This window comes from Brienomyrus brachyistius, chromosome 23 (assembly GCF_023856365.1).
Source record: "Brienomyrus brachyistius isolate T26 chromosome 23, BBRACH_0.4, whole genome shotgun sequence".
Lineage (NCBI taxonomy): Eukaryota > Metazoa > Chordata > Actinopteri > Osteoglossiformes > Mormyridae > Brienomyrus > Brienomyrus brachyistius.
The window spans coordinates 17,623,854-17,651,641 of record NC_064555.1 but is presented as its reverse complement, the minus strand read 5'-3'; the positions used below and the strand labels follow the sequence as shown (position 1 = coordinate 17,651,641).

The following is a 27,788-nucleotide window of genomic DNA, read 5'->3' as shown; positions in this document are numbered from 1 at the left end:
TTTTTTGACCACATCAAAATCCTAAAGGTAGATCTGCCATGCACCCATCGGCCCTATTGAGGCGTATTAAGGGGCGTTTTTACTGCATGGCTATAGCAAGCGGCACTGGGTAGTTTGATTAATTGTCTCATAATGGTTATCCTGGGGTAGCCTCGCGGCGACGGGTAGCGCTTCTCATCTGATTGATTTGAACCACCCGTAGTTTTTGGTAGATTGCTTTTCTGTAGTCAATGTTGATTTTGATTTGTATCACAAACTGGATTTGGTGCTGGAGTACTAGCAACGTTGAAGGATTAAAAAAAATCATACTTAAAACTTATCTGAATAATGGGAAGGCGTTAAATGGACACAAAGTTATGGTAATTCCAACAATGTGGTGACTGGCTTTCAGGCCCACCGGTTGACAGAATGTAACTCCTTCACCTCTTGCCCTAGGAATGAAAGGGAGGAGGGGCGCCGTGTCCGTTTGGGAAGTTGCAGATAACAGTGCCTTACCACTCCCACGCATAGCGCCCGGATAAGGTCCAGGCTCCAGCATACCGCTTTATCCGAGGGGATACAACGCTATGGTCTGCTGTGCGACAGGACCATGCGAGCCGGCAGCGGTGGTCTGCGCCGCCTTCTCCCGCGGCTCTGCCTGCTGATCATACCACTGCTCCTGCTACTGCAGATTTTGGTAGGAGTGATATTGCCTGGGACTCACCGCGACGACTCCTCCCAGGAGTTCGCTTTCACCATCATTAGCATCGAGAGCGGCCGGAGTGTGTCTCTACCGGACGGCAGTGTCAAGTCCCGGAACGCCGAGAACTCGGGCCCCGAGCTCTGGGACGAGGAGGAGGGGCCCCGAGGGGCGTCCGGTCCACACGGGTATGAAATCCGGAACGAAGAAACCCCACGGCAGGTAAAAGACACATACAGCAGTCGATATATGTGCAGAAAAGTAATTCATAAAACAACGAAGGGTACAGGACCTGCTTTGCACAACCCAACAGTGGTATAAACCTGTCAGGGTATGAGGTGCAGTTTTAACTGACATTCCCAACTGCTCGCCTTGTGATGACACGAACGTACTGAGAGATTTATAACAGGCGCTGGGAAGTACAGGCGATCCGACGCTCGATAAGCGTTTGTGGCGCAGCTGCAGTGTGACAGTGGGCGCCGATGGGGACCTCACCTTGCACAGTCGTCAGCAGTCTCACCAGTCGGTTAAAAAACCAGCAAAGACAGCAGCAGGCGGCAGTATTTTGAAACTAAAATTAGCGCTAGCGAAGCGACCCTCTGTTTCCACGCCAAATGGAGAAACCGGCCAGTGCGCAAATGAACTTTCGCTTTGGTGTAAAAGGCACATGTTATAAATGCAAATCCGTCTTGAGATGCGAAATAACAAATCAGCATGTTTAATGTCACGCACCAAAATGGATTACTTCTGAAGGGCAAAGTTTCTTTTTTCATTATTTTGCAACGGTAGGCTACCTCGGCATTTGCAACTGCCAATGCACTTTATTTACATAAAGTTGGTCAATCTGTCTATAAGGGTAATACCATCAAGTAAAACTGTTGCTCAGTGTATGCTACACTGGTGGTGTCACAGTGTAAAGACAGACTAAGGTCCCTGAGACATGTCAAGTTGCATATAGGTTTAAATTTCTTTTCAAATTTGCCCCCCACATAAGATTTTAGCCAGTTCCTTTACTCAGTACTGTTTTTTTTCCATCTTATACAACCAGACGATGCCACAGCCCCACAGCGCATTTAGATGGCTTTTTGAGTGTCATGGTGGTGGGGAGTGGCAGCTGGGTACGCGTCGCTGGAGCCCGGCGTGGGGGATGTGCCAGTGGGCACGCTCGCGTGGTGCCTGATGCTCCAGTGTGGGAACGCAGACTAGCCTGGGAACAATGTACTGGGAATGGGAGCAGAGCTGGTCCTTGGCTAAGTGCTGGGCGATGTGGGAAGGTGCAGACAGGGTCACCACACTAACAGCCAGAGGCACCTTAGGCACAGCACGACGAGGAGGTGCGGCTCCTGGGGGCTCCTTCCCCGGGGAGTAACCCAGTTTGTGTTCCCCACCATCTTCTCTCCTCTTCCCATTCTCCTTTCTCGTGCTTCTCTCTCGGTGCACACCCAGCCCCCCAGGGAAAATCCTCTGACTCAGGCTTGTCTAGTGAGTCATTCCCCCACCCACCCCCTTTTTCTTGCTGGTGATCTCCATGGTGACATGTTGTAGGTGGTGGGGAAGGGGAGGGGGGGGGGGGAGTCTGCGTACTGTTGGGGGTGGGGTGCAGTTGTTGGGTAGGAATGAGAATAATTCTCAGGGTATTCAAAACGCCAAATGCCCCCAGGTGGAGGCTAGAAACAGACACGGGAGACCGAAAGGTCCCGACCTCCAACCCCGCCACGGCTGGTTTTTCTGAACTATAATGACCCCCCCCCCCCCCCCCCAAAAAAAAAAAATCTGACAGACCAAAAGTATTCAGCCGCTCAGACTTGCACTTAAATTATTGTGCTGTACTTGCTTTCCATTTTCTGTGGTTTGACCTTCAGTGTGGCCTCTTAACTTTACCCAGAATCCCCTGCTACATGTTTGGTCCAGTGGTAACATATTAAACGTGAGCAGAGGCCATCAGAGCACTTGCCCCAAGTGCAGTAGGGGAGCAGAGGGGCTCCCGCTTATCGGTACGCCACCATACCAACTTGATAAATCAGATTCCATTAGGGACAGACCCTCAAACCTTAGCCCTGGCTACTTTCTTAGCTGGGAGCTTAGATGGGATGAAAATGTCAAGTTCTTTTTTCGTTCAAGTCTGCTAACTTGAGGGATTATTTTGGGTGTTTTTTTTGTACATTCTGGCCTGTAGGGTTTGGCCAGCATGGTAATACACTACACTAACATTTGGATTCTGCCTTTAAAATATCATCATTAATCACCCTGACAAATATTTTATAGTCATTCAAAGAAATTCCCTTTGACATGGTCCAAAATCTATTTAGGCATGTACCAGAGCTCATTGTGTATTCAGGGATTGTTCATCACATACACTGAGCCACTGCACAGCATGTTGTGCTAATCCAACATGCAATCATGTCATCTGTCCATAGGAGGGCGCCAGGCAGCAGCTGGCGCTATGGCCCTGGGCAGCCAGCAGGCCCTCTCTCACGGCAGAGGTGGAAAGGTTTGTTACCTATATCACCACGCCGCAAGTAAGTCCTCCTGAGAATCCGACGGCACGCCGTGTTATGTGTTGGCTGAGTGGACTGGTCTTTCTGCTGCGTGTTTGGACTCGACAAACAGGACCAGCATAAAATACCACTGAATTGTCCTTCCATCCATCCTACCCGCTTATCCTGCTCAGGGTTGTGGGACACTGAATTGTGTTGACTCCTTTTGTATTTCATTGCTATCTTCAATATTTTAACAGTACCATACAGTGTATATAGGAATGACCAAGTTTCCAAACTGATAAATGCAAAGAATTACCACAGATATGAATATCGGATTCAGTAGATAATATGCTTGAACAGATAGATGAAGTTGGTGCCTCTTTGTAACGTTTGTCCTGTAATCTGATCCCCAGTGGAGACGAGCCAAACCTCATTGTATCAACCAGAGCCCAGATACACTGTAAGGCCAAATGCATGTGACCACCAGCTTATCCAGTACCTCATTCCAGAACCAAGGGTATTAATATAAGGTTGGATGGCCATAATGGCGATAAAAGCCTCTCCTCTTCTGGGAAGGCCTTCCAGCAGATACAGGAACCTTGCTGGTGGGACTTGCTGCCATTCAGGTTGGGTATTGATGTTGGGTGGTCAGGTCCTTTACTGTGAGTTTGTATATGAACTCACTCCCCAGTGTTTCCAGGTCATGATCTCATCACTTACTGTGAGTTTGTAAGTGAACTCGCTCCCAGGTGTTTCCAGGTCATGATCTCGTCCCTTGTGGCTGATGTTGAGGCTATTTCACAAAGCAGGATCTCTTCATTAGCCAGATATCTTAAGCCAAATGTAGGAAGTGCCCAATAGGAATATCACTTACCACTTTACCTATTGGACAGTTTTCTCATTTGGCTCAAGTTATCTAGCTAACTGGGAAATCCCGCTTTGTGGAATACCCCCCAGAGCATCTCTAGAAGGGCAGAAATTTGGCAAACAGACTCGTTGGAGACATGGCATCCTATGATGGTGCCAAGTTGAAAGTCACTAACCTCTTCTGTATGGCCACCCATTCTGCTGCCAATGTTAGCTCATGGAGATTGAACGGCTGTGTGCTTAATTATACACCTGTTTCAGCAATAGGTGTAGCTTAATAAGCCAATTTCTCTAATTAATAGGGGTGTCCACATACTTTTGGCCATGTAGTGTATATCTATCACATATTGGTGATCCAGTGACATTTGCCTGCTGTCCCCCTGTAAAGGTGCAGTGTTCTCAGGTGCTCCTTCCAGGCGAGTCCCAGGCTGTGACCCTGACCAGCTCATGGGCCTTGTGTGCAGATGGCTGGAAGCTGCCACTGGATCAGCCGCGGTCCTGCGTCTCCTACTCCTTCAGGCATGTCTTCCTACACTGGCACATTTACGAAGACGCACTTTTAGGACCAATTAAAGCTTTCCGTCTCTTTGCTAGGCTGAGGCCATTCAGATTATAAATTTGTGCTGGTGAGAACCTGCTGGACAGTTACTCCACTTTCTCCACCTGTTCTGCTGTCTTCAGCATGGACCAGAAGGACAGAGCCTTTGTGGAAAAGATGCTGTGGGCGGGTTGTGAGGTGCACCAGTTTGACCCAAGCCCAAGGAGGGAGTCTGCTTCAGGCCGGGTTCAGCAGCACCGCATCTGGATTGACTGGCGGGGGCCCCGAGGAGGGGTGCAGAACAGACCTGGAAATGGCTTACCCAGGAGGCTTAGTGCCATCATGGACACCCTGGGACACAGAGAGGTGATAAATTCACCATCTGACTCTCCATTGCTCCAGCAACACTTTCTGTGCCACAAAGAGCCTCCATGGCAACAGTGTCCACTGTCTCACACATGCACGCTTCCAGCCCCTCCAGTGGGGACTTGGACTCCGATCAGTCCTGAAAGCTGTTAGTGCCTAACATTTCCACAAGGTGTCATTGTTTCCCCCTTATCTCAGCGTCACTTCATTGCAGAACGTAGTCAAATCCAGTCTGGAACATCTTTGCCCATTAAATAACTCTACAACTGGCCTGTGCCTTTCATACATGGCAAATATTTGACCTCAGTTGATGGCCAAAAATATGATGATCCAGGCAATTACTTTTAAAAATTCATAATTACTTTACTTCCTCATTATTTTGTACCTGGACAATTAAAACTTTATCATACAATTATCGCCAAGCATGGTGTAATTTCTGAACATGTGCATGACTGGGTGCCTACAATGAATATTGACTCAGCTATATAATGTGTGTCCATCTGTGCATTTGCATCCTGGCCTATGTCTGTGTTCGATTGCTGAAGATATCAGACCATCTGTCCCTCTCCATGTTCTGTTCAGGTTCATTTTCTCAACGCGGACCTGGAGAGCGCAGAATGGCGTGTCCTGGAGAGCTGGGCTCTCGACGGCACCCTGGGTAGGATCCAGCAGCTGCTTCTGACAGTGCACCTGCAGTGGGCTGGCTTCGAGGTGGCCGGCAGTGACACCGAGGTGGTGCGCTTCTGGTACAGTGCCATCCGTGGGCTTGACGTGGCAGGTTTCAGCCTGCTGCACAGCGCCGCGGGCACTGGGAACACCATCCTGCGGCACCCGCTGCCAAAGGTCCACAGCACGTACACGCTCACCTGGGTCAAAACTGAGGGGGTGCTCGGGAGTGACTGAGTCACATAACTATAGAAGCACCCACCAACTAAGTCAAAAGGATAAACTTTCCCAGAAAGAGCTAAGCTAGATTCTTTTTACTGTGGAAGGATGACCTTTAATCTTTTTTTTTTCTTGTAATTAAACCAGAAAGAAGTTTTTCCCCTTTCTGCGTGTGTTTTGTTGTGTTGCAAATGTCTGGAGCACTAAAAGGTTGCGACTTAGAATAAGGAGAAAAAAATGCGCCGCCGTAAATAAGCTCGCGGACAGGCAGCGTCTTCACCGGACCCCCCTGAAACGCCACCCCGAAGCTTCTCTTAAGTCGCCATTTACGTTTTTTAAGAATTGTATCTTGTTTTATTATCGTTGTTTCACTTTGTAGTAGTCATCTGATATTTATAAAAATTTTTGTAAAAATGTGTCATATCTTTTATATTTATTCAATATGAAGTACCGGAAACTTATTGCTCGTCTGTAGTACTTGCTATGGAAACATAAATTGCATTATAACGAGTCATTACAAAGTAATGGCGGGCATCAGCGTTTTATTTTATTTTATCATGATGTTTATTAAATGGGGTTCTGGTCGGTAGTTTTTAAGCTGCTCTTATCTGCGGCGATTCCTGGCTGGTCACATTTGTTCATAGCAGCTGCGCAAGAAGAAAGGAAGACTTGTCAACGAAGTTGTGTCTGCTGATCAGGTTCCCTCCAAAGACGTATTTTACCCACTAGTTTCTACGAGATCTGAGCTCGTAATCAAAGGCGGAAGTTATGCCATATTGCCACGGCTCAGCAAAGTCTACCACTGACTTTGCTCCAACAAGCCCAGTACTGAGGAATGCCGTGACTCTCCACCCTACTTCCATTCTGAATCAAATATGCGAACGCCACGGAAAATGTTTACGAGTTATTTGGGTGGAGTTACGCAATTTACGTCCACATTTCCATATTCGAGCGCTAGAACAAAATTGACGTGCAGACAGCCAATCAATTGTTACCACTCCGTTGCAGCGTCCAATAAAAAGTACGCAAATGTGGGACCTTCTGCGCTTCTGCTTGAGCTTCTACTTGCAGTCAATGCAGAGTTTCTTTCCTCTGTGCCAAGAATTATCAATTTAAAGATGATAGTTTGCACAGATCGTACGTGAACAACTCGAGGATCACACCATTAGCGAGTTTTCTCACCCAGAAAGGTAGGATTCCTTCAGTGTCTGTGCTACTTATTTAAATACTAAGAGCTGTAGTTTGAACAAAACGCCTGTCAGATTTTTTTTCTGTCGGTGCTGCTTCCATAATTATGGGTGTTTTCGGTTTACTTCCTGCTAAAGTTCAGATAACGAAACCTTTGATCGAATAACTTTTTTTTCAGTAGAGAGGCTCGTTTAAGAAGAATGTTCGTGTTATATGTTCATACTCCGTTCTTAATTTGGGATGTTGGTGATGGTTGTAAAAGAAATACGATTGTTCTTCGCGAGCTGAGAAGATCCATGTCGAGAGTGAGATCAGTCTGGGCGCTGGCTGCAGTTAGCACTTTAGCTCCAAAGCTAGCTAAGAAACTAGAGACTTTTTTCCGTAGGATGACTGTTGAAGTTCTCCTCAGCCCAAATGGTACTTTGGTAACCCTTTCTTGACTGTCAGCTTACATTACAAAGCTTGCGTCTGAATTTAATTTACAAAAAATACCGCATAAGTGCGTTAAAGTATAAAGGGGAAGGGGGCTCTGTGTGCTGTTAGTCGTCAGAAGTGGCTCATCCCAGCCGGTGACTCTGCTCCCTTCCAGCCCGCCCGAGCCCGCTTTTAATGTTAGCCAGTGTGAAGCGTGAGGATGCCGGGCCGGTACCGGGACTGCTGGGGTCCGCGGGCAGTCCTGCTCCTCGCGAGGGAGCCAAACCCGCGGCCGCACGTCCGCTTCTCTCCGACGCAGTTTCGCCCTTTGCGCTCCACTTTTTCTTTAAAAATATTCTCTTGAAAGACCGTTTGTCATTTTTACAGTAATATGTTAGTATAGCCCCTCCGCCCAAAGCATACCGTCTTGCTTAGGAGTAAAAATGAAACGTTAAGGCGCTGGCAGAATATTGTACTAATATAATCGCCTTCAAGCATTATTTTCCCTATCAAAAACGTCAATAAAATAATTTCGTTTATTTTGGCGCAACCTAATTGCGTGCATGTAGATTTTATCCAGCATTAATGTTGTTTTTCAGTTAGACTAGTGTGAGGTTCCTATGTTTAGTAACCTTTACATATTAAAAGCCTCATATTTTATAGCAAACGTTACACAGAATGTTTCTGTATACTACTTCATACTGTGAACGCAGTTTTTTCTGTCCCTGCACGATATTTAATAGGCCACAAAGAAAATATTTCAATTAGCTATTTTAATCTAATTAAAGGGGACTCAAGGAGGCCCTCAAGGTATATTTAGCTTACATACGTATATTCCATTCAAACACAAACTCTTTAATTCTGCTTTACTCTGTCTGCTGACACGAATGCATTTATTTCAACGTGTTTTACTCTCCTGAGTGACGCGGAACGCTTGACCATTACTAAAGTCTTTGGGTTACTTGCTTTTATTGCTGTTTTGGATGGTATGGGAAGTTAAATTGGACTTGCATAAAGTTTGACTTGCGCAGGGGTTTGTGGAACATGTTACTTGGGTCAGGCGAGAACTGTCTGTACTCCACAGTCTTGTCTTCTAGGGACAATTCTTCCAGCTATTTTTTTTAATCTCTCTGTAGTCCTGCAGACAGTGATATGCATTCCTGTCTTTGCAGTATAGTTTTGCTTCTGCTTTTGACCCCCCCATGTCTATTTTTGTCCTCCTAACCCGCTGTGTGAGCCTCCCTTTTAAGAGTTTTCTTCTGACTTCTTCTTCTTGACATCCTTCATTTCCTACACTGTCTGTCAATGATTCTCTTTTTCTCACCCCCCCCCCTCCCCCCATATCAGCAGTGAGCTGACCCTCCCTCTCCCCGTCACATGACCCCATCGCCATGCCGCTGGTGACGCGTAACATCGAGCCGCGGCACCTGTGCCGCCAAACCCTACCCAACAACATCAAGAGTGAGCTGGAATGCGTGACCAACGTCACACTGGCCAACATAATCCGGCAGCTGGGCAGCTTGAGTGAGTGGAACCCAGCCGGACTAGGGGGGGGGGGGTCACTGCTCCGAGGTAGCAGCAGCGGGTGACTGACGTGGCCTTCTGGGTGCTTGCCTGTCCCAGGTAGATATGCCGAGGACGTCTTCGGGGAGCTCTTCGTCCAGGCGAGCAAGTTCGCCCTGCGAGTTAACAGCCTGGGGGAGCGCGTCGATCGGCTGCAGGTCAAGGTGACACAGCTGGACCCCAAAGAGGAGGAAGGTGAGAGCCGTCCCACTGTGGTACCCGGCGATCTGCACCCAGGCCCCGAGAATGGGGTGTAAAAGATTTCATGGATCACATTTTCTTTCCGACGTTTCACTTGCTCTCCAGACGTGGCTGCAGGCTGCTTTCTGTTCCTTTCCGGCATTCCTGTTCCTAACCTTCTCATTCCTTGCATGTTTTCCCCTCACCACCCTCCTCTCCATGTGTAGTTTCCCTGCAGGCCATCACCACCCGCAAGGCCTTCCGCAGTAATCTGACCCAGGATCAGCAGCTCTTCATTCGGCCCTCCCTCCCTGTTCCGGTTCAGGAGACCTACATCAGCTGTGACAAGCCGCCCCCCCTCGATAAGCTCTCCATGTACAGGTGGGCACGCCTCGTGGCCGCGTGTCTCTCAGAACCACCTGCTAGCGCAACCCGCGCGCGGCGTTAGCACTCTCATTTAGCCGTGAGTTCTAACACGGCTTCTCTGCCCGCTGGCTGTCTCAGGGATGACGGCAAGGAGGCCCTCAAGTTCTACACTGATCCCTCCTACTTCTTTGACCTCTGGAAAGAGAAGATGCTGCAGGACACCAAGGACATCATGAAGGAGAAGAGAAAGCATCGGGTCAGGCCGCTGCGTCATGTCCGGTTGCGTCTCTATCGCTGCTCATAGTACTTGCATCGCGTTGCTTTATTCTGCATTTTAAAGCATCACATTGCAGTACATTTCCATCTATCACATTCTTGAGTAGGCATGAAAGCACATTACAGGCCTTTGCATTCACCCCACTGATTGTATCTGCTCAGATAATGCTTAATGCCACACTGCTCATTTGAATCAATTGCAGGCACTAAAGCAGCTCAGATTACACATGGTCAGAGTGTCCGTTTGGATGCCAGCGTAGTTTTCTTCCAGCGTCAGCATGTAGGACAGCGAGCGGTCACGGGAACTCTCCATACGGCACTCATGCTTCCCTCTTCCTGCCCGCGAGCAGAAGGAGAAGCGGGATAACCCCAATCGCGGCAACCTGAACCCACGGAAGGTCAAGACTCGCAAGGATGAGTGGGAGAGGCTGAAAATGGGCAAGGAGTTTGTGGTGCCCAAGACCGAAGGCGAGATGGAAATGTAAGTCCAGGATGGGATGTGTGTATGTCTGTGAGATGGCATAGTGTGTAGCTTTGAGAACGGAGAATGTTGACTCTGTATGTTTACTCTGGCGCCCCTATGTGGTGACCTGCAGTATTACGTTCTGAGTGTTGGTGGGTCTGTGTTTGTCTGTGTGTTACCCCATCCCCCCTGTTCTTCCGTTGTTTGTGGGCATGTGCGAGTGTGCCCCCCACCCTGTGCGTGATCAGCTGCTCCTCACTGTGCCGTAGGAACTCCAACGAGATGCTGAACGGGAGCATCTGTTCGGGGGAGGGGCTAGGCACCTATGGCTCAGACGGCTACCTGGAGCAGAGCTCCTACGACATGGAGTCCCCCCTGCAGCCTCCGCCGCCTGATGACTTCCTACCCCCGCCGCCTCCAGACATGACGTAAGCTCCGCCCTCCCAAGCCTTCGGCACCAGCAGGAGAGTGAGTCAACATGAGCATGGGATCCTGCCTGAGCAGATGTTCTAGTGTGTCTTGCTGGCAGTTAAAGCTCGACACTGAGATGAACGTCACGAGGCGCAGCACGATTTAGCAGCCTGCGTGACGACATCATCAGCGCACGGCGGAAAGGGAGTGTGGCACATGACGTCCTCAGGGGTTTTTCTGAGCCTTAATGGCCCATTTGATAGATTGTGAGAATAGAGGGAAATAAATGGGCTTTGTGTGGCTGCTGAAGTCTGCCATGAGCAGCCCCTCCCTTCAGAAATGTTTCGTCAGAGCACTAGAGCGCCCCCTAGTGTTGTTGTGGTGTAAACACAGTGATTTGACTGAGTGGAGGCCCTGCCCCACTGTCCTGCTCTCCTTTAACCCAGCATATCTGCTGCCTCTCCTTTGCAGGAGTAACGAGGCTGAGAGGGACCCCTCTCACACACACATGATGAGCCCTGCCCACGCTCCGCCGCCTCCACCCATGAGCCCCCACCAGAGCCTGGCTCCTCCTCCTGTCCCTCCACCCCCTCCACCTTTTGAGATGGCCCCTCCCCCTCCTCCCGATTTTGGCAGCCCCCTTTCTCCACCCACCTCCCTCCCCAACTTCCCGTCTCCCCCTGCACCGTCTCTGGCTCCTTCCGAGGACCAAGCAGCTATTCCGCCTCCACCCTCCCTGCCACCCGCAGGGCCTCCCCCACCCCCACCTCCGCCACCTCCTCCAGGCCCCCCTCCTCCTCCAGGACCTCCGGCTCCCCCCCTCTCCTCTGCCAACACTGCGTCTCCCAGCGCCCCCAAAACTCAGCAGGTGGCTGAAGGAGATGCACGGAGCGACTTGCTGCAAGCCATCCGGCAAGGTAGTGTGTCACTCTGCTCCCCTGTCACTCTGCTCCCCTGTCACTCTGCTCCCCTGTCACTCTGCTCCCCTGTCTGTCACCCCCTGACCTTGACCTGTGACCTTTGCCCTCAGGATTCAACCTGCGAAAGGTGGAGGAACAGCGCGAGCAGGAGAAGCGGGACCACGTGGGCAATGATGTGGCAGCCATCCTGTCGCGGCGCATCGCGGTGGAGTGCAGCGACTCCGAGGATGACTCCTCTGAGTTTGATGATGAGGAGTGGTCCGACTGAGACCTCCTTCCTCGTGGTTGCTGCAGCCCTCAGCTACTGCTCACACTCTCGAGGGTGTGGAAGGTGGTCTCTCTCCCACTCCCTCTGTGCAGGGACCCCTATGATAATTATTAATCTAGTTATGCACTGAATCAATTGAAAGCTTTCCTACCAAATTTCTCCCAACAGCAAGTCACACGCGAGTTAGCAGATCGAGAAGCTAATCTCTCATACATGCCGCTGTGCTTCAGCCCTGACGCTGGCCTGTTAGCCTGGTTAGCTTGCTGGCCGTTGGCTCAGCATCATGTATACACCGCGGCCTCCCTGCCCACACCCCAGTCCTGTTACTTCAAGGCCGTCACATGAAGTATTCATGGACCCCTTCAGCCTCTCCTCCATGGGCAGGCGAACTGAGACAGTTTTATGTGTCAGTATGTCTGTCTGTGTTCCCAGCTTAACTGCAGTCTGGCAAAGTTTTTGCAACACATTCATTACATTTTTTTGTCTTTGGAACTTTCTGTAAGCCAATGCATTCTTTATTAGCCTCCATGTGATATTGAAAAATCTTCGAGTGCTCTATGCAATTATGTCTGCACCCTAGTTAAACATTTCTTCAGTATTGTCTTCTCCACAATTTAAAAAAAAATAATAATAATTCAACAACAAAACAATGCTCTAAGGCATGCCATGATTATTATTATTAAGAATCAAACTACTGTTCGTACCTGAGGCCATTATTTATGATCTGGGCCGGTGAGGTGACCAATCAGGAAGGCAGGGTGCATTGTGGGAAGGTGTTAGTAAAGTAGTGAACTGGTGACCCCCAAAGCCATGCAGCCATTCTGAGAACCGGTGCTGATGCAACCATTTCTGCTCTGACCCTTACGCTGAAAGCTGCAGTGCTATTATATATATATATATATATATATATATATATATATGTGTATATATATATGCATGCACATGCACGCCAGTGTGCCTTTTTCCGTCTGCTGCTGCGTCTGTACGGTGGTGCCTCTGGACCGCTGTCCTCTGCCTGCAGTGCGTCTCGCGTGCCGAACTAGGGATGTCCAGCGTTTCAAAGACATGACTCTTTTCCATACAAACATCTGAGTGCTTGGTCCTGCTTCCCACCATGTGTAAAAATTGGCTGCTTATCAAGGTGTGAAAGATTTCAGTAAATAGTGGTTAGACAATTAAAAGCACAAATACTTCATTCTTGATACAGCTAATTTTTAAAGGACCGTTCTGTTGCCTGGGTAACTGATGGTGGTGATTTTGGGGGGGGGGGGGGGGGGGGTTCACCTAGCCTATTCCCACCCCCAGGCCCTTAAAGCTGACTGGCTGAGAGATGTGTAAATTCTCCTGGCTGTCTTCCCTGCTCATGGTCCTATTTGTACCTTTGTGCTGTTGGTGGAGGGGCAGGTGTGTCTTCTCACCGAGCGCGAGAGATTGGCAAACATCCAAACAGGTAACCCCCCCCCCCCAGTCAGGTGTCGAGTGTTTATTTCATGCGTTTCTTTCCTGGTGCCTTTGCTGATTATGTTGTGCCTTAATTTTTATTGCCAATGTTGTTTATTGGTGTATATATGACAGACACGCAAACTTTGAATCAGGTCGTATGTTTTAGTTGTTTGAAGTACATTTCTTCCTAATCTTGAACAGAATTATGTAAATGATTTCATAAGAAATAAAAACAACCTTTTAGCTCACTGATGTATTTTTTTTTTTTTTAATGACTTAATTCCCTCCCCGCCTGCTGTTTTTCATCCCATTCATTATTCTGTGTTGTGTTGCTGGTCCAGTCCTTGACGTTTTTCGGTTTCCTAGCTTAACTCTCTGACATTGCAGAGCTAATATGATGATCTTCATCTTCATTTGCAGTCAGTTTGGTGGTTCTTGTCTTTCAGACTTTTAGTATGAAGTTACTAGCGGCTTTGATTGGTGAAGCCGCGCTTCGTGGTGCCTTTTTGTTTGGGGCCTTCAATGGCAGCTCTGCTCTCTGTGCGGATTTAACACCTTCTGCCTGCATTGTGTGTCATTCCTCCTGGAAAACCCACGGCTCTCCGCCTTGAACTGGCCAATCTTAAAATGAGGAAATGTACCCAGACACCATACATTACACTGGTATTTTCAGCAAAGTTCTCTACCAAATATGAATTCGAAAGTAACTAAATGATGTTGAACGTTGCAGTGCTGCTGTGTTGTTCAGTTTTCCACTTGGAGTGGAAATAATCGCAATGCTGCCTCATCCCTTCAGGTTGGGAGTTAGAATCCCTCATTATGTGTGTAGTTGAGCATGTGATCATGTCTCTGAATATGCCCCCCCCCCCCCCCCCCCCAGGTGGCATCTTGGCATCCTGTTCCGGGTGCATTCTGGCTTTGAGCATTATTGCGCGTGCCTTTTCCTCTCCCCGCTGCGACCCGGACTACAGTCAGCGAGTGAATGCCTGGAATTACCCGCTTAATTAATTACGAAGTCATGCCAAACGGGGTGTCCCCTAATTTCCAAAACCGGAGCTAATGGGTAGATTCTGCAATTTAAATCACGATCCAGAGGTGTTTCTCAGTTCTACTGAGAATATGCAGAAGAAGACAGCGCGGAGTCCGGTAATTCAAAAGTAATATGCAGAAATAAGTACAAGTGTTATTTCCATAAAAATGTTTTATTTTCTGATGTAAACAATTATACATTCCCATCTAAAATGCTTCCGTTTGGACAGGTCATTACATTGTGCGACACAGACTAGACACGACCTTCGGCTTTGTACGTTTGACACAGTGGCTTACAGTCTATGCTGTGCAAACGCGTCTTGAAAGATAAACAAAAATAATGTTTTGGCCACTTTTTAAATGATTTGTTGCAGATTTATACATTTCGACGACAAATGATATGCATTTCAAAGTATAGTGCAAATGATTTTACATATATAGGACAACCTCTGAATATCAGGGTTTGACTTCAAAATGAGGCACGAGTTTAAAGCCAACAACCTGTGTGCTCCCCCCCTCCATTTGTGTGTGTATAATATATATATATATAAGTGATAAGCTGAATGCGTTTCCTTCTCTTTCTCCGTAAAATACAAGCGCATACTTTGATACGCGTGTGTGTATATATATTTATTTATTTATTACGGGGAAAGAGAAGGAAACGACGCTTTATCGTTAACGGATGTGTTTCGGTCACATTTTACCAACCGTTTCATTTTACTGTCACGCATTCAGCTTATCACCGCATGAATAGTTTCTGACCAGGAGGGGGCGTCATTATGCCAGAAACGCGCTCCAAATTAATCTATTTATCGCTACTGGTTTCCAGAAAACGTTTTTTTTTTTTTTTTTTTTTTACTTTTCCATTGCATAAATTCAATTTAACATCACTTAACTTATTTAACGTATTAAATTACAATCACATTGGCGTTAAGGAAGTTCTAGTTTATAGCTAGAGAATGTAAATCAAATTTCCAAAGTGGTGTATTTAGCCAAGATCTTCACATTCAACGGGGAACGAGGCTGGTTCTGAGCGGCTTGGCCCAGCTAGGGGGAGCGCAGCGTATCCAATCGATTTCAGCACCACTTTTTGCCCTAACTTTTCAGGACAATCGTTTAAAATGAAGTATAAAATGAAACGTCACTTTATCCATATTTGTAACAAGAAAATAAAATAATCTTTTTTTTTTTTTTTACAATTCTAGTGTTTCTGGAGAGGTTCTGGCGTTGGCACATGTCTTGGTGAGTTCTCTGTCTTTGAATGATTGGTCTGAGCTCAGGGTGCATGCTGTGTGCAAAGTGCTGATAAATTCACATAGAATCACAAAAAACTAAAGGATGACCACAGTTGCACAACATAGGTGCTAGTGGCCCTGGAATCGGCCTCTGCCACTGGCCCCTCTCCCGCCTGTCTCCCCAGCGGTGAGAGGTCAGCCAGATGCGTTGGAGTGTCTTTGGTCCTGATCCAACACGCCGCTACACGTCACTGGGAGCGTGATCGTGGCATGGAAGCCGGTTCGAAAAGCAGCCGCAGCAGGCGGCCAGGAGAACCTTCTGGATCTCCTGGTTCCGGAAGGCGTAGATGAGCGGGTTGAGCAGCGAGTTGTATGTGGCCGGCAGCAGGGTGGCGTAGGTGTAGAGGGGCGGATAGGAGGCGTCGCCCAACAGGCTGTAAACGGCAAAGGGCAGCCAGCAGCTGGTGAAGACGCCTAGGATGAGGGCCAGTGTGGAGACCCCGCGCCGCGTGGTGACGTAGTGCGAGGAGGATGATGGGGGCAGGAAGTGACGTTGGAGGGCGATCTGGTGGGCATGGCGGCACACCACCCGGCAGATGCGGGCGTACAGCTGCAGCATGAGAGCGAACGCCACCAGGAATGCCCCGGAGAGCAGCGCCAGGTGGGCGCGTGCCAGCGGCCACACCACGCCACACGCAGACGCCCCCTGCAGGCAGTTCCAGCCCATGGCAGGCAGCAGACCGAGCAGGGCAGAGCCGGCCCATGTCAAAAGCAGCATGAGGCGAGTGCGCGTCACAGTGTGCTCCGAGCAGTAGGTGAGCGCGTTCCGCAGTGATAGGTAGCGATCCACCGTTATGGCTAGGAGGCTGCAGACGGAGGCGCTGAACGAGGTCACCAGTAGCCCTACGGTGGCTAGCTGCACGCTATCTGAGGGCACACAGTAACGAAACAGGAAGTGCAGGATGAGGCCCAGGCCGGCCAGGAGGTCCGCTGTGGCCAGGCTGCCAATGAGCATGAAGGTGGGTGCGCGCAGCGTTGGTGTGTAGAAGATGGTCGCCACCACCACAGCATTCTCGCAGGAGATGAGCGTGCCAGACACGCAGAGCACCACATCCCAGGGGTTGAGAGCTGGGAATTCGTCTGGGGACAGTGACAGGTCGAGGGAGGGCTCGGTATCTTCTGTGCCCTCCACCCAGTCAATCTGGGAGTCGTTGTTCGTCATGGGCAGACAGCTGCGCGGGAACGGGGTCAAAGATCAGAATTTTGCTGCCCTTTTTACACAAGACCACGAATTTGCTTTAAGCCCACATATGTTGGCATAAAATTTATATGTATATCAAGTCATGTGAGCAAGTTTGTTAAAACAGTCGCTTTAATTATTTAGTACCCGACTATCCGAAAATTCGGGCACTGACGTGCATGTGGTCACGCTCGTGTCGCCGGAACCGGAGGGAAAGCCGCGATGTCCAAAACAACGCCGCACGCGCCTATACGGCGCGGCTGTCGGACGTAGTGCGGATCTAAACATACAAACTTGTTTCTATAAATAACCCGTGTATTATTTACAAGCTCAGGAGAGAGGAGAGTATAAAAACATTCGGCATGTGTCCCACAACTCAAGGCTTTATGCATGTTTTTGGGTAGTCGGCGTGAGGAGCATTAGATTGTAAGCAGCGGTAATGTGAAGAGCGGAGAGTTAAGTTAATCTAATGTTGTATATTATGCATTAACTTGTAAATTCTGCCTATTGGGCACTGCTCTAACACCTTTCTGTATGTCATGTTACATAACACTATTATGTATACATTCATCTGGCTGCCCTGCCTTCTCTCCTGCCAACAGCTTTATCGTTCCCGTGATGGTGACGGTTCCCGCGGTTTGTGCTTTTAGTCACGCATGATGATGATAATAATAATAATAATAATAATTAATAATATACAGAGCCAAGTTATTGTTTCGTCCCAAATATATTTAAAATACACTTACCAGATTTGGCTGTGACACGGAAGAAAAACGTTCGCTCCAGATGAGTGAACATTAAAGCCGAACCTCTATTACAAAGTGGTTCCGTCCAGGTCGGAGACGTGAAATTCGTACAAAAAAAAAGGTTTCAAAGAGAAGTGTTTCCCATTCCTGAAAGGAGCCGCGCTCCCTTGCTTCGCTGGAGTAGCTGTTTTTCGGTGACCGTTTTGCTATTTTACGCAGCTACTCCTGGGTTCTTCTTGCATGTGTTCGCAGCTCCCGTGATTCGCGGCTACCTCCTAAATTTTTGGACTCAGACGTCTGTGCGTTTCGCCTTAGCCGGAGTGGGTTTGACGTCAGCAGCGATGGGGACCGCCATCGATTTGTTCATAAGGTAGCCAATGATTTGCTGGGAGACACGGAGAGCAAACACAGTCGAAATTTCATTCATAAAAAATACCGCAGCATTCCGCCCCTCCCACTGCGGCTTCTCGTATAGGCCCAGTATATGCATCCACACAACGTAACGGGAAAGCCTGCCGTCATCATCTTTGCACGGCCACCCCCTCCCTCCCCCCGCCAGCACCAACCACCCCCCTTTTCATTTAAATAACTACACTAGCCGTTTACGTGCCTTCTAGGTATACAAGGTGAAAGAACGGCACAAGGTCACACGTTAATAACCAATACATTCAGTTTCACATTTAGAAATAATAGACTACTATGAACTTAATAATAGGCCGTGTCTGGTGAGTAAAACACTGGCTGAGCGCCGCGAGGAGCTTCCCGTGGTGCTGAAACAGCCAAATGGATCCAGTTTACGGTGCATAATTACGGCGCTTAGCACACATACCTGTTTAAAATGTTTGTTTTTTTTTCTTTCTTTTTCTCTTCAACGCGTTTCAAGAAGCATTCAACAAGTGTTTTAAGTCTATGTTTATTTGGAGAAATCTTAGGTAGTAGCAAGAATGTACACACGTATAGGTACCAGTGCATAATATATGAGGTTTTGGGTTTATGTAAATCAAAGGAACTATGAATACATTGATCTTTTTATTGTCACAGCAAATAATGTGGTTATAACTGTACCACAATGAAAACTCAATTTTTCCATCATCATCATCATCATCATCATCATCATCATCACTATTAATAGTTGTTGCTGTTGTTGTCATCGTTGATTTTTGTTGTTTCACACTTGAAGTCACGATGGCCCATGCAAACCGCCATGATTCCCCGCAATGATTCTATGAAGCGTTCAAAAGCAGGACTCAGCCTGCAGGCGGTGGGGATCCTCCGTCGTCCCGTTAGCGTGAGCGCGTGGGCGGTGCGCAGCGCAATGCGTGCATGGACGCGCATGCCAATGTGGTGGTGGGCGAGGCGTCTGCCTGGCAGGGCGAACCTCATCCTCACTGTCGCTATATAAGGTAACTTAGTTCCGGTTCTCACAAATTGCGCGCTATCAGTCATCCGAGAATAGATAAATGACCAACGTAATTAGTTATTGTACGTAGTCTTTCGCTTGTATTATAAAAAAACGCTGACCTTCGTTTTTATTCCAATTAACTACATATATATTCCATCTGTACGTGTTATAAGGTTTTCTAAAATTACATTTACAAAGATTTAGGCGTCACACACATTAAACCACCAATCTCAGAGAAACGCTTGTCCTGCGGGAATGTCAGTTGTTCCGAAATATGTTTTCTGATATGTACTCGATTACTTGAGCCCTTTAAAAGTGACGCACGTTGTCTGCCTCAGACGGTTTATCAAAGGACATGTGAGTCTGCCTTGCTATTACCTAACATAAGGCGCGGTGCCGGGCGCGTTCCCGATTGCCTCTGCAGGATGGCACAATGAAGTCCCGAGACTCTTATCTTTGCAGGGGGCGTCGAAGGAATGTATGCATCTTAAAATGGTGCATGTATACTTCTTAAGAGGGTGACCACCGTACCTGTTTAAATTTTATCGTTCGTTTGGGATCACAGAGGAATTGATAACGAGGTCTATATATTTAATCTGGTTTTCACATATTTTACGCTACGCTTATTCCTGCTAACCGTGACGCACATAGATAACTGCACAGTTGTTTATACACTGTCGTTTTGAAATTAATTTAAAAAATGTTCTCCTTTAAAGCAAAGAGGTACTATATGATTATGGGTTATGATAAATTCTAAGTGGTATTAGAATTATTTTTTCATTCATTGTTAGTAATTATCATTACTCTGTGCGATTGATATCGATGTAAATAGCAGCAAAGCTTTCTGATGTGAATGAAAGACTGTTCTGTACCTTTTTGCTCCTTCTTGCTAGTGTCATGTCGGTGTTATTCATTGCACAGCTTTAATGTAGCCTACATATTCAGAATCTTCAAAAACCCTGTACGCAGAATTCTACAAATTTAGCACATGCAGAGTAGAACTGGCACTAAGTGATATACAAAAATGAAAAAGGTTTAGTAATAAATAAGTTTATTTAGAAAAACCCTGAGAAAGATGTGTACAAAGATCATTGTTCGCTACGCAGCGTACAGCCTGCAGGATGAAGACGTAACGGTAAATCGGTGCAACAAAAAAAAATTACATAACCACGGAGAAACATGGGCGTGTCGCTGAACGCAAGTTAGATGGTAGCTTGTTGGAAATGTGACCGAAGAGACATTTAGCTTAAAGATAAAACTGCTGTTTCTGCGAAGGTGAATATGGCCAGAGCCTTGCGGCGTGGACGTACCGGAAAGGCGGCTTGGTGGGGAGTCACTTACAGCTTGTCAGTGAGGGTCAGAAACAGAAGACATTTTACGCAAAGAAATGTAAGGGCAGCATAGACTGGGTGAACCTGGCTGTGAACGTATCCGGGCCGAGGGACCGAGGACACTAGACCATTATGCTTAACCAAGTTATGGTCTGCCTACAGAGCCAGTCCAGGTGTCTGTGCTGGAGTTTTTCTTCTGATTCTTTTGCATTGGCAGTTTATGTCACGCCTGATGACTCATTCTGTTAACACCATTTATCTGAACTGTATTTTCTGCACTGGACCCTCTGGCCGGTTGGTCCCATTGCACTGTGTCACTTACTGTTGTATACTCAAGGTTACTGGTTACTTATTGCTATGTTATTTCTCTGTGTAACGGGGTGCAATTATTTTAGTTTAATGTCGCCAATAACAATAAAGCTGATTCTGATTCTCTTGCGTTGCCTGGTCCGTAGATGATGTTGACAGGTGAAAAATTCTATGTGTGCTGGGGGGTTGGGGGGGGGGCTGCTGCTTTCCAGAAATTCTGCAGCTGGGGTGGTGGTGAGATGCCGAATAAATGATCACTCCTCCCTCCGTGTTAGATGCAAGCGTCTGTCTCACGCAGTGAGCATCAAAGGAAATGCTCCCAACACGAAATTCCCGAAATTCTTGGGTGTTCTAGGGCATCACTCTTAAAGGGGCAGGGCACAGAGCCCAAAGCCGGAACAGGAGGGGGGATGTGAGGGGCACACATGGGGAGGCCACCCTCACGGGTGTAATGCTGTGTCTGATTTTAGTGCTGCAGTCCTTCTGCTTCGTCTGTGCTTATGAATGGTCATTGCCTTTAGTCCTGAGATACTGCTGCTGTTATGAGGTGGTTTCCTTGCAGAAAGGAGAGCTTCTGCTCGATATAGCAGTTCAGGAGGTGCACAGATCACAAGAGCTTTGTGACTTTAGTGCACAGTACTCCCACGATTATTAAGATAGCATCCAATATCTGTATTCTCCAAGGTAGCCTAGGCAACAGACCAGCCTGGAGAGAAATCTTCTCTGTACTTTACACATGTGCTAGATTTTGCACTATTGCTTTAAATACTGATATGTGTTGGAGAACAGAGCCTTAGAACCATGAAATGCTTGTTCTGCATGTGCATCTTCCTGTGCTTTGCCTGCAAAATGCACTCTGCGGATTCCTCCGGATGTCGGCTTCATCGTGAAAATTGTTCACTAGCAATTGGCTATTGCTTGCCAGGTGCCATCCTGCCGAATAACACTGATAAGCGCCTTCTGGAGGAGGTTCGTGATCTGGGCTGTAGAGCTCAGTCGACGTGCACTAGGAGTGAAGCCATGAGCTCGGGCTGAGGTTCTGTTTCTGATGAGAGGCTCCTTAGCATGGATCCACAGTGGGTAGTAATAAGGCTGCAGAATTACTATTATTTCTCAACGTCGCATAACCTAGCAGTTCACAGCAAACTTTGCTTGCAATGTGACATCGAATTGGCATACAAATGACATGGGCTTTATTTTGGCACAATATCTCAGCCGAATCCGAGGATATGTCCCCAAAACAAGTGAGCTGCAGTTGTGAAATTTCACCATGCTATTCTCAGGGCAGCCTGCAGTCGTGATGTTTCACCAGCATCACCACAGATGTCGGTCATGAATATCCTCACAGACTAATGGGCATAAAAATAAGACTAGTCTTTACATTGGGGATAAACAATGATATGAAGTCCTAAAGTATTCTGTAGCTAAAGGCGAAACAAAATTTGCATAAACCTACAAACAACCCACTGACGTTGTCCTCCTGTCCGAAAGCAGTGCTCTGCACACTGTAGCCGGGTTGGACATCAAATGTCACATGATGCACAAATGCTGAGGACATTTGTGTCAAAATGGACACAATCTGTGGCCAGTAAGTGATTACGTGATGCGAGGCTGGCTGCTCAGTAACAAAGTGACACAATGAAACACCGGCTTTCTTGGTTATTCCTCAGTTCACAATTGTTCAGATAAAACTTGTGGTGCATGTCTTTGTTTTGTCATGTTTTTTGTTTGGTTAATATACTGATATTACTTGGCGGAATGTAAAGATAAAAGAGGAAAAAAGCGGGTCTTGGGTGTCTGAGCATCTTTTGCCACTGGAGTCATCCATTCCCTCAGCACGGAATCCAGTTGCCATGGTAACAGCCTCTCCATTCTGGTTTCCGTGGGAGCAGAAATGGTGATGTTTTCAAACACAGAACCCGAGGAAAGCCCTCATGCTTCCCTCTCCTCATCTCACCCCCCCTCCCCCGTCTCACTTCCCATTAAAACGCTCTGCTTCCATCGTGTGTCTATGAAGAGTAAAATCGTTAAATGACAAGCAAAATTTGAGCTTGATGAAGACCATTATAATATAACAAAGTATGCCATGTACAATGTCATGGTTTTTAGTCGTGACTAAATAAAATGTGTATAAAACAAGGAGCAGGTTTAGCCTTAAAATTAAACATGAGATTATAAATTAGCATAAATATCCACTTTATTAATCTCATTTGAGCATAATTCACAGCAATATCCGCTCACCATGCAGGAACTGCGGAGGACGCTGACATGACCTCAGCCCTTTCGGCGGGGCTGCATCACGCAAGCGCAACGGGGTGGATTTCAAAGGGCTGCCAGGTATCTTTACAGCCGGACTTGGGCTCACTTTTCATCCCTTTTCAACACATGAACAAGAAGGCTAAGGAAAGGGCTGACAACAGCTCGCCGTAAGAAGCAACATTTTATTAAAGTCTACTTCTATAAGAAAGAAGTTAAAATTATTACTTTCAAGGGTTAGAACTGTCACACTGTGTCATCTTTGGTGAGGCAGTTCCATTTTTTGGCTGCTGATTTCGGACAGGATGGGTTTTCCACGACGGGAAGTATTGTGGATTTTATTGGCGATCGGCTTGATGGAAACGTATCGCTGTCAAACCCCAGGTACATCATTTGAGTGTCTCTCATTTCTGCCAAAAAGTAAACTAAAACAGGATTATGAAGATACTTTTTATGTATCTTTGTACGTCATTTAATGAAGTAAGTCTGACAGATTTGTTACAGAACAGGTCGCATGATGGCCCAACATGCATCTGTTGTCTGTTATTTATTTTAAAAAATGTTAAACTGTTAAATGCTTCCTTGTGGTGAGCTGAGAATGTCTCGCAGTTCAGCTCGTTCACTGGGGCTTGTCCTGATCCAGACGTCCTGCGCAAACGTTCCCACCTCACCCACGTATTTCTAATAACGTTTTTAATTTTACTGCATTCATCCTGAGTGATTGTCATTGCTTTTCCCAGTGGCAGATGACTGTGGGCGCCTGGATGGATGCGGGGACTGCATCAGCGGAGATTCCCTCAACCTGACGGGCTGCGTTTGGAGGCAGTGTGATGACGGTGAGAGTGGGCAAACACGCATACACACATAAACAAAAATATATTCTCATACATGCATATACACGCCCACGCAGACACAACTGGCAGCTGCAGCAGAAATCGGATCACCCCCCTGTCACCTGAGCTTGGCGATTCCACACCAAATCAGTGAATAATTCAGAACCTGGGCCTTCGGTGTGATGTCACAGTGAATCGCACACTCAGACGCACACACACGCATGCATGGTCGCACCATTATTGCTCACCCACTTTAAACACATTTAGGCGCAAACAACAAACACGCTTCTCTAAAAGCTGGACCAGGGAACATACTTATTGCATCCTCATTCCTTAAAAAAAAAATGAGGATGAAAGATAGAGAAGGTGGAGACCATGATGGAGAGAACCTGGAGAATTTCACTCTGCTGGATTTGCTATCTTGTCTAGTTGCCAAGGCGACGATGTCTTTGTTCATAGTGCGTTGAGTGCACCTGGTTGCTAAGGCAACCCAGATGTTAGTGGCTGAAACAGAGACAGGCCTCAGCAGGCTGGAGCTGGACAGGGGTCCGAGCCGCAGGAGAATCATGACGGATACCGTGTCACAGCAGCCAGCCCAAGGGTGCCTGCTGGTGTCCCAGACGGATGTATGACATTTTAGCAGCTTGCATTATGAGTCCGCATCACACCTCGCCACAGCAGACCAAAGCGTCTAGCGAAAGCTGGGGCAGACAGACCCAGAGAGAGCTGGCTGGTAGGCAAACGATCATCCACAACGGCCCAGAAACCATGACACATAGAATGTGACATCAACCTCCTCGGCCTGCAGCACTGATCAGGTCACTAGTTGTTTTCAGTTTCACTCTTTTCTGATCCTGCAAAAACTGAAGCATGTTAAATAGGTGTCAGGTGGAAGGGCTGTATTCTGATACCTGAGGGAGACATGCAGTAAGTTTAATTATTAACATCCAAAAATTATGTCTGTTCTTCACTGGACAATGTTCAGCATCACCGGGAAATGGTAGCATGTGTGCCCTGCATGGAGAACAGACGCGCTCTAATGACTTTTATACTTTCTACAGAGCTTCTCTTTCTCTTCTGGTCCCAGTAACAGCGTCAGAAATATTGGCCCCTGCCTACGTCTTTCACATTTATAAAGGACCCCTAAGACGTGCCTGTTTGAGCACATGTTTCTGTAGCATTTCTGTTACTATCTGAAAACCCAGGTGAAGCACTTGCAGGGAATACAGTCGCCATGAACTCCACCCTGCACCTGACTCATCTCACAGAAGTGCGCTGCCTTTTATTCCACGTCCCGACACTGGATGTGACAGCTTTAAGGGGTGAAGCACTGGCAGCAATGCGTGAAACCTTAGGTCTGTGACGAGGCTGTACCAGATTCAGCTCTCTCTCCTTTCCAGACACCATCAGCGGCTGTGTCGCCAGTGGCGATACTATAGACGGCTGTTCTGTGTTCAATGACACAGCCATGTGCCCAGGTGAGTGACTTCTCAGTTTCAGACAGGCAGACATACCCCTCCCTGCCTGCACACATGGAAGATGGACAGAAACATGCAAGATCACGTGAACAGCACCTCAACAGTCACCTGTGTGCGTCAGCAGCACCCTCACACATGCATACATGTACACAAAAGGAACATGCTACCATCATGTGTGCTACATGTTTGTGGCGCAGTAGTGGACGTCAGTCTTTGTCTGCTTGGGCTTACGCACATCCATGTGATCAGCTGTCGTTTTGCTCTTACACGCCTGATTCCAGGCCCTGCCACATCTACACCCGGCAACTCTGTCTCAGGTGAGCTGCACCTCGACGTTCTGCCATCCTCTTTACCACACTCCCACTTTCCATCCGTAAACTGCCTAATCAAATTCCAGATGCAATTCTCAACCAAAATGCCATTGACATAGAGCATGAATTTTGACAGGAATATCTGCAAAATGCACATTAACGGTGGTATTACGGCACCACTTAATGATGGGCACAATTACAGCCAATTTCTTAGTCACCAGTAACCATCTCGTGCGTGTTTATTGGTCTCTTGCTTCCAAGTCACATTTCCTAATGAAACACAGTGAAATCTAAACAAGCTTCCATTTCTTTCCATCCCACAGGCCCAGTTTTATAGGTACATATTTTATCACACCAGATTACAATAAGTCACTGTTTCCCAATCCGGTCCTCAGGGACTCATAGCCGGTCCATGTTTTTGCTCCCTCCAGTTTCCTGCCAGCAGTCCACATTTTTGCTCCCTCCCAACTGAGAACCAGATTGGGAAACACTGCACTAAACAAACCTGCCAAGTGTATATCAGCAAAAAAAAAAAAAAAACAATTATGACAGTCTGAGTATCTTCTGCCTTAGAATCACCTTGACAATTTAGATTTTATGACATAAATCATTCATACCGTCACTTTAACAATGACAGCAGAGAACGATTTATATATAAATTTGATTTTTCTTTTAACCTTGACATGTGTCTTTGCAAACACTCAGAAATATTGTGTCTAACTCCTTCCACCCCCAGATACCACCGTACAGCCTACTGTTGTGTACAGCCAGGCCAAGTTTAACCTGTCCAGTTTCATCGGGGGCATTATTCTGGTGCTATGTCTGCAAGCCGGGGGCTTCTTTGCTATGAGGTTTATGAAGGCGAAGGACAGCAGCTACGAGACCATGTGAGCGCCCCTTCACATGCTCACCTGCACGCAACTGGTCCTCAGAACAGCCACGTACGCGAATCCACCCGAAGGAGTCTCAAAATCCCTTAACGTGTACAAGAGCACCATCTACTGGTTGCGGGGAGCAAAAATGAGTGTTTCTTAGTAAATAACAGATGGCAAATAACAGGGCTGTGGGAGGTGGCAGCAGAGGCAGTTTAAATGTGATATGCAGACCAGATACGGTGTCTGTTTGCTAATTTTGCATGTGTCTATGTTTTCTTTTTTTTTGTTCTCTTGCTGCACAGAGAGCAAGTCCAGTAGAAGCCCGGGGATGGTCTGAAACACCAGACGAGAAAAGATTGGATAATTTGGGGGGTGGGTGGGTGTTATCAAACAAATGAGGGGGGAACAGCAACTTTCCTTTGTTAATTTGGGATTCAAAGTGTTTGCCGAAAGAAGAGCATATACAACACCATCTCCACAATGCGTTTGACCCAGGGATGTGAGTGCGGGAGCTTCTAGTGGGATGTGTGAGAGAGTGTGTGCGTGAACTGAACGGGAAGGGGCGGGGTCTGTGTGTCACTGCATATGCTGCTGTGGATGGCCTCTCTGTCTACTTCAATTCAGATGCTGGATATCATTCGGGAAGTGTGAGATCTGGACCACCTTTCCCTTGTTTTGGCTCAGCGCATCTGGAACCAGCGTTAGGCTACAGTCCGGGAATACACCTCCAGCTGCTCAGCATCAGCTAACATACAGCTGCCCATCCCAGCAATGGCTACTCCTTCAGTGTGCGTCTTTAATAGCCCTACTTCTTTTTATGCATTCGACGGTCAGGCAGGGTGTTTAACTAAGTTGCCTCCACAGTTGTATATGCATTAAAACCTCCTACCACTTGACGGCTTGGTTTGTGTTATTTACAAGTTGTGTTCATTTATTACATGGATATTAGGGAGTTCGATGTGATAATTCAGTGTCTTGGCTTATCTTTAATATGACTTTGTTTTGTTTTCTTGTAAAAGACAACAGAATCAAACAGCACTGGGGCATTCTGAACCATGCAATTCATCAAGGGCATTCGGTTGGTTAAGTTACGATGGTTTACGTGTTGATTTAATGTGGGTTTGAGTTTCAATCTGTGTTTGACTACTGTAATGGCGGATGCTTTACAGTGAGCTAAAAGCGGCGAGTCTCCGATCAAATTACAATTACAAATTCCATGACCGCCGGGCTCCTGTGTGTGGGTTCCCACAGGCTAATGGTTCCGTAATTGAGTATGCTGTGACAAGTGACCTCGACTGTTACACGTTTATGATTTTTTCAGGTGTTCCCTGTTTTGACATTATACAAATAAAGCATGCGGTTTTACTCCAAGCGTGAGATGTTTTTTTTAGTCGTGATACTTGTTTAATACATCCAACATCTATTTCTGGACTAAT

The 27,788-nt window shown here is 47.2% G+C and overlaps 4 protein-coding genes across 8 annotated transcripts; 3 read left to right on the top strand and 1 right to left on the bottom strand.

Annotated features, from left to right (window-relative positions):
• Nucleotides 1–83: 83 nt before the first annotated feature.
• LOC125719521 (probable methyltransferase-like protein 24) lies at nucleotides 84–5,973 on the top strand. Its single transcript, XM_048994382.1, has 6 exons — nucleotides 84–359; nucleotides 436–901; nucleotides 3,097–3,198; nucleotides 4,415–4,545; nucleotides 4,708–4,930; nucleotides 5,513–5,973. The coding sequence occupies exons 2-6, from the start codon at nucleotides 590–592 to the stop codon at nucleotides 5,831–5,833; spliced, it is 1,089 nt and encodes a 362-aa protein (XP_048850339.1). The 5' UTR covers nucleotides 84–359; nucleotides 436–589; the 3' UTR covers nucleotides 5,834–5,973.
• An 874-nt stretch (nucleotides 5,974–6,847) lies between these two features.
• Nucleotides 6,848–13,555, top strand: wasf2 (WASP family member 2). Of its 2 annotated transcripts, none has more exons than XM_048994378.1 (9): nucleotides 6,848–7,005; nucleotides 8,768–8,941; nucleotides 9,041–9,175; nucleotides 9,388–9,541; nucleotides 9,665–9,782; nucleotides 10,153–10,283; nucleotides 10,535–10,693; nucleotides 11,148–11,593; nucleotides 11,707–13,555. In XM_048994378.1, exons 2-9 carry the CDS (start codon nucleotides 8,809–8,811, stop codon nucleotides 11,862–11,864), a joined length of 1,434 nt encoding a protein of 477 aa, XP_048850335.1. In that variant the 5' UTR covers nucleotides 6,848–7,005; nucleotides 8,768–8,808; the 3' UTR covers nucleotides 11,865–13,555. The 2 variants fall into 2 exon arrangements, with proteins under 2 accessions (XP_048850335.1, XP_048850334.1); XM_048994377.1 differs by having other exon boundaries at nucleotides 8,765–8,941.
• Nucleotides 13,556–14,174: 619 nt separating this feature from the next.
• cd164l2 (CD164 sialomucin-like 2) lies at nucleotides 14,175–27,717 on the top strand. Of its 4 annotated transcripts, XM_048994389.1 has the most exons (9): nucleotides 14,175–14,464; nucleotides 15,542–15,578; nucleotides 22,848–22,936; nucleotides 23,160–23,239; nucleotides 23,596–23,691; nucleotides 25,089–25,166; nucleotides 25,448–25,483; nucleotides 26,214–26,364; nucleotides 26,655–27,717. In XM_048994389.1, the coding sequence occupies exons 4-9, from the start codon at nucleotides 23,161–23,163 to the stop codon at nucleotides 26,668–26,670; spliced, it is 456 nt and encodes a 151-aa protein (XP_048850346.1). In that variant the 5' UTR covers nucleotides 14,175–14,464; nucleotides 15,542–15,578; nucleotides 22,848–22,936; nucleotide 23,160; the 3' UTR covers nucleotides 26,671–27,717. The 4 variants fall into 4 exon arrangements, 3 of the variants coding, with proteins under 3 accessions (XP_048850346.1, XP_048850347.1, XP_048850348.1); XM_048994390.1 differs by lacking the exons at nucleotides 14,175–14,464; nucleotides 15,542–15,578 and adding an exon at nucleotides 18,474–18,960; XM_048994391.1 differs by lacking the exons at nucleotides 14,175–14,464; nucleotides 15,542–15,578; nucleotides 22,848–22,936; nucleotides 25,448–25,483 and having other exon boundaries at nucleotides 22,948–23,239.
• gpr3 (G protein-coupled receptor 3) lies at nucleotides 14,471–17,943 on the bottom strand. The gene is made up of 2 exons (XM_048994385.1): nucleotides 17,558–17,943; nucleotides 14,471–16,803 (listed from the first exon to the last, which is right to left on the bottom strand). The coding sequence occupies exon 2, from the start codon at nucleotides 16,791–16,793 to the stop codon at nucleotides 15,813–15,815; it is 981 nt and encodes a 326-aa protein (XP_048850342.1). The 5' UTR covers nucleotides 16,794–16,803; nucleotides 17,558–17,943; the 3' UTR covers nucleotides 14,471–15,812.
• Nucleotides 27,718–27,788: the final 71 nt, after the last annotated feature.

Excerpts from the sequence above, each read along its gene's own strand:
- gpr3 (XM_048994385.1), bottom strand. The coding sequence starts at position 16,793 with ATGACGAACAACGACTCCCAGATTGACTGGGTGGAGGGCACAGAAGAT.
- LOC125719521 (XM_048994382.1), top strand. The coding sequence starts at position 590 with ATGCGAGCCGGCAGCGGTGGTCTGCGCCGCCTTCTCCCGCGGCTCTGC. Across the intron at positions 902-3,096 it reads ACGAAGAAACCCCACGGCAG|GAGGGCGCCAGGCAGCAGCT; the intron begins GTAAAAGACACA and ends ATCTGTCCATAG. Across the intron at positions 4,931-5,512 it reads ACACCCTGGGACACAGAGAG|GTTCATTTTCTCAACGCGGA; the intron begins GTGATAAATTCA and ends TGTTCTGTTCAG.
- wasf2 (XM_048994378.1), top strand. The coding sequence starts at position 8,809 with ATGCCGCTGGTGACGCGTAACATCGAGCCGCGGCACCTGTGCCGCCAA. Across the intron at positions 9,542-9,664 it reads GATAAGCTCTCCATGTACAG|GGATGACGGCAAGGAGGCCC; the intron begins GTGGGCACGCCT and ends TGGCTGTCTCAG. Across the intron at positions 9,783-10,152 it reads AGGAGAAGAGAAAGCATCGG|AAGGAGAAGCGGGATAACCC; the intron begins GTCAGGCCGCTG and ends GCCCGCGAGCAG.
- cd164l2 (XM_048994389.1), top strand. The coding sequence starts at position 23,161 with ATGGGTTTTCCACGACGGGAAGTATTGTGGATTTTATTGGCGATCGGC. Across the intron at positions 23,240-23,595 it reads GTATCGCTGTCAAACCCCAG|TGGCAGATGACTGTGGGCGC; the intron begins GTACATCATTTG and ends TGCTTTTCCCAG. Across the intron at positions 23,692-25,088 it reads TTGGAGGCAGTGTGATGACG|ACACCATCAGCGGCTGTGTC; the intron begins GTGAGAGTGGGC and ends TCTCCTTTCCAG.